Source organism: Charadrius vociferus, unplaced genomic scaffold (assembly GCF_000708025.1).
Source record: "Charadrius vociferus isolate BGI_N301 unplaced genomic scaffold, ASM70802v2 scaffold2672, whole genome shotgun sequence".
In the NCBI taxonomy this organism is placed as follows: Eukaryota; Metazoa; Chordata; class Aves; order Charadriiformes; family Charadriidae; genus Charadrius; species Charadrius vociferus.
The window spans coordinates 11,495-14,931 of NW_009647114.1; the positions used below are offsets into that span (position 1 = coordinate 11,495).

General features: G+C 63.7%; 1 protein-coding gene across 1 annotated transcript; it reads left to right on the forward strand.

Moving 5' to 3' along the window:
* Positions 1-2: 2 nt before the first annotated feature.
* LGI3 (leucine-rich repeat LGI family, member 3) lies at positions 3-1,321 on the forward strand (the record flags this gene model as incomplete). The annotated part of the gene is given in 4 exon segments (XM_009895827.1): positions 3-171; positions 247-411; positions 511-747; positions 750-1,321. Coding segments are annotated over 4 exon segments (1,143 nt in total), but the record flags the coding sequence as incomplete, so codon positions are not given.
* Positions 1,322-3,437: the final 2,116 nt, after the last annotated feature.

Here is a 3,437-nt window from a genome sequence, read left to right on the forward strand (position 1 = left end):
GGGGCCTGCGGGGCAACACGTTGGCCTGCGACTGTAAGATCAAGTGGTTGGTGGAGTGGCTGGAGAACACCAACACCACGGTCCCCGCCATCTTCTGCAGCAGCCCCGGGCAGTTCGAGGGTCAGCGGATCCGGGACCTGGCGCTGGGTGACTTCCAGTGCATCACCACCGGTAAGGGACCGTGGTCGCCCATCACCGTCCCCACCTCCCGGGTGTCCGGACCCTCACCGCCACCTCTCCCCCCAGACTTCGTGGTGCACCAGGTCCTGCCCGTCCAGTCGGTGTCGGCAGAACCCTTCACCTACGCCAGCGACCTGTACGTCGCCCTGGCGCAGCCCGGCGCCAGCAGCTGCGCCATCCTCAAGTGGGACTACGTGGAGCGCAAGCTGCGTGACTTCGACCGCATCCCCGGTAAGGCACGTGGGTTGGGGTCCCCTCTCCGGTTGGGACCCCTATTTTGGGTGACTGGGGAAGAGCACGGTCCTGGAGTGACGTGGTCCTGCCCGGCAGCTCACTCGGCGGTGCACTGCAAGCCCATCGTGGCGCAGGACCAGCTGTACGTGGTGGTGGCTCAGCTCTTCGGCGGCTCTTACATCTACCGCTGGGACACCGCCGTGGACAAGTTCATCAAGATCCAGGATATCGACAGCCAGAAGACCCGCAAGCCCAACGACATCGAGGCCTTCCAGATCGAAGGCGACTGGTACTTTGTCATCGCCGACAGCTCCAAGGCGGGCTCCAACAGCCTCTCAACCAGAACGGCTTCTACCCCCACCAAGCCCTCCACGCCTGGCACCGCGACACGGACGTGGAATACGTGGAGAACGACGGCAAACCCCGGTTGATCATCTCCAGCAGCTCCCAAGCCCCCGTCATCTACCAGTGGAACCGGGCGCAGAAGCAATTTGCGCCCCAGGGGGAGGTGGGGGAGATGTTGGACGTGCAGATGGTGAAGCACTTCAGGGTGAAGCGGGACCAGTTCCTCTGCCTCAGCCGCTACATCGGCGACTCCAAGGTGGTGCGATGGGAAGGGCAGCGCTTCATCGAGCTCCAGACGCTGCCGTCCCGCGGCTCCATGGTGATGCAGCCCTTCTTGGTGGAGCACCGACAGTACCTGGCCCTGGGCAGTGACTTCTCCTTCACCCACGTCTACCTGTGGGAAGAGGAGAAGCAGAAATTCGTCAAGTTTCAGGAGCTGTCGGTGCAGGCGCCGCGAGCTTTCCGCTACGTGCCGGCTGCCGACGTGCAGCTCCTCCTGGCTCCCAGCTTCAAAGCCAACACGCTGGTCTACCGGCACGTGGTGGTGGACCTCAGCCTCTAGCAAAGGAGGCAGAGCCCGGGCTGCCCGTCTAGCCCCGACACGGCTCTCGCCTTCCCCGAGAGCTGCCTGCTCCCACCCGCGATGCGGATGGGATGCCCTGAGGAGGACGGGATGCTCAAGGCCAGAGGGATGCTCCAAGGATGCGGATGGGATGCCCTGAGGAGGACGGGATGCTCAAGGCCAGAGGGATGCTCCAAGGATGCGGATGGGATGCCCTGAGGAGGACGGGATGCTCAAGGCCAGAGGGATGCTCCAAGGATGCGGATGGGATGCCCTGAGGAGGACGGGATGCTCAAGGCCAGAGGGATGCTCCAAGGATGCGGATGGGATGCCCTGAGGAGGACGGGATGCTCAAGGCCAGAGGGATGCTCCAAGGATGCGGATGGGATGCCCTGAGGAGGACGGGATGCTCAAGGCCAGAGGGATGCTCCAAGGATGCGGATGGGATGCCCTGAGGAGGACGGGATGCTCAAGGCCAGAGGGATGCTCCAAGGATGCGGATGGGATGCCCTGAGGAGGACGGGATGCTCAAGGCCAGAGGGATGCTCCAAGGATGCGGATGGGATGCCCTGAGGAGGACGGGATGCTCAAGGCCAGAGGGATGCTCCAAGGATGCGGATGGGATGCCCTGAGGAGGACGGGATGCTCAAGGCCAGAGGGATGCTCCAAGGATGCGGATGGGATGCCCTGAGGAGGACGGGATGCTCAAGGCCAGAGGGATGCTCCAAGGATGCGGATGGGATGCCCTGAGGAGGACGGGATGCTCAAGGCCAGAGGGATGCTCCAAGGATGCGGATGGGATGCCCTGAGGAGGACGGGATGCTCAAGGCCAGAGGGATGCTCCAAGGATGCGGATGGGATGCCCTGAGGAGGACGGGATGCTCAAGGCCAGAGGGATGCTCCAAGGATGCGGATGGGATGCCCTGAGGAGGACGGGATGCTCAAGGCCAGAGGGATGCTCCAAGGTGGATGCAGATGGGATGCCCTGAGGAGGACGGGATGCTCAAGGCCAGAGGGATGCTCCAAGGTGGATGCAGATGGGATGCCCTGAGGAGGACGGGATGCTCCAGGCCAGAGGGATGCTCCAGGCTGGTGGGATGCTGCCGAGGCGGTGCCACCACCCGCAGAAGCAGCGCTGGCCTGCTCCCGTCCCTCTCCGTGCATGTCCAGCAGCTCCCTCTGCCCATGGCCCCCCGCGGTCCCGCTGCCGGGCAGGACCCAGCGTGCCAGCCGTACCCGAGGTGTACGCGCCTGCTGAAACGCTCCCCACAATAAACACACTGTGACACCCCACCCTGCCTGCGTCTGCCCACGGCCGCCCTGCGTCCAGCCATGGCTGGCATCCCCCTGCCCGGGGGTCCCCCTGCAGCTGGGGGTCCCGCTGCACAAGCCCCACTGAGCGAAGGAAGAGGGAACCCCTTATTTTAGAGTCCTCCAGGCCCTGCACGGGGCTTTCCTGCTGTTTTTTTTTTTTTTTTTTTGCCGCAGATGCCTCAGCCCGTGGCTGGGAAGGGGAAGGAGGAGGTGTTTCCCCGGGGAGGGGAGTCCCAGCTGGATCCCGAGCTGCACCCCGAGCTGTGCCAGCCCCCCAGCAGCCGCCCGGCTGGTTTTCCAGGGGAGCGTTTCCCTGTCCCCCAAGGTATATATAAATATGCATGCGAAAAACCACCAATTAAGCTCACAAATAAAAATCCTCTCAAAGGTAACAGGCACCTCCGGGGCACAGCCGGCTTTTGGGAGCAGGCTTTGACCTCGGCGGCTACAGAGCCTGAACCCTGTCCCTTTCCCCGGCACGGCCCCGCTGTCGGATCCGGTGCTGCCGTGTGGTTGCCACGTGTCTGGTGGCATCGCCGCGCTTCTCTGCCTCAGTTTCCCTGCAGGGAAAGGGCAGATTTTAAATCCAGGTGGGAAGTGCAGGGCGTGGTGCAGAGGGATGCTGGCACCCCCCGGTACTGGGATGGAGGCGCTGGGCTGCCCTGGACCGCTGCTGGGGACGCACGGCCAAGGGGAAGGCAGCCCAGGGAGGCGACGCCAGATCCACCGGAGAGGACTTTGAGCTCCGCTCTTGTTCCAGGAAGAAGCAGCGGCTTCTATTTTCTGCCCAGGGACCCACACC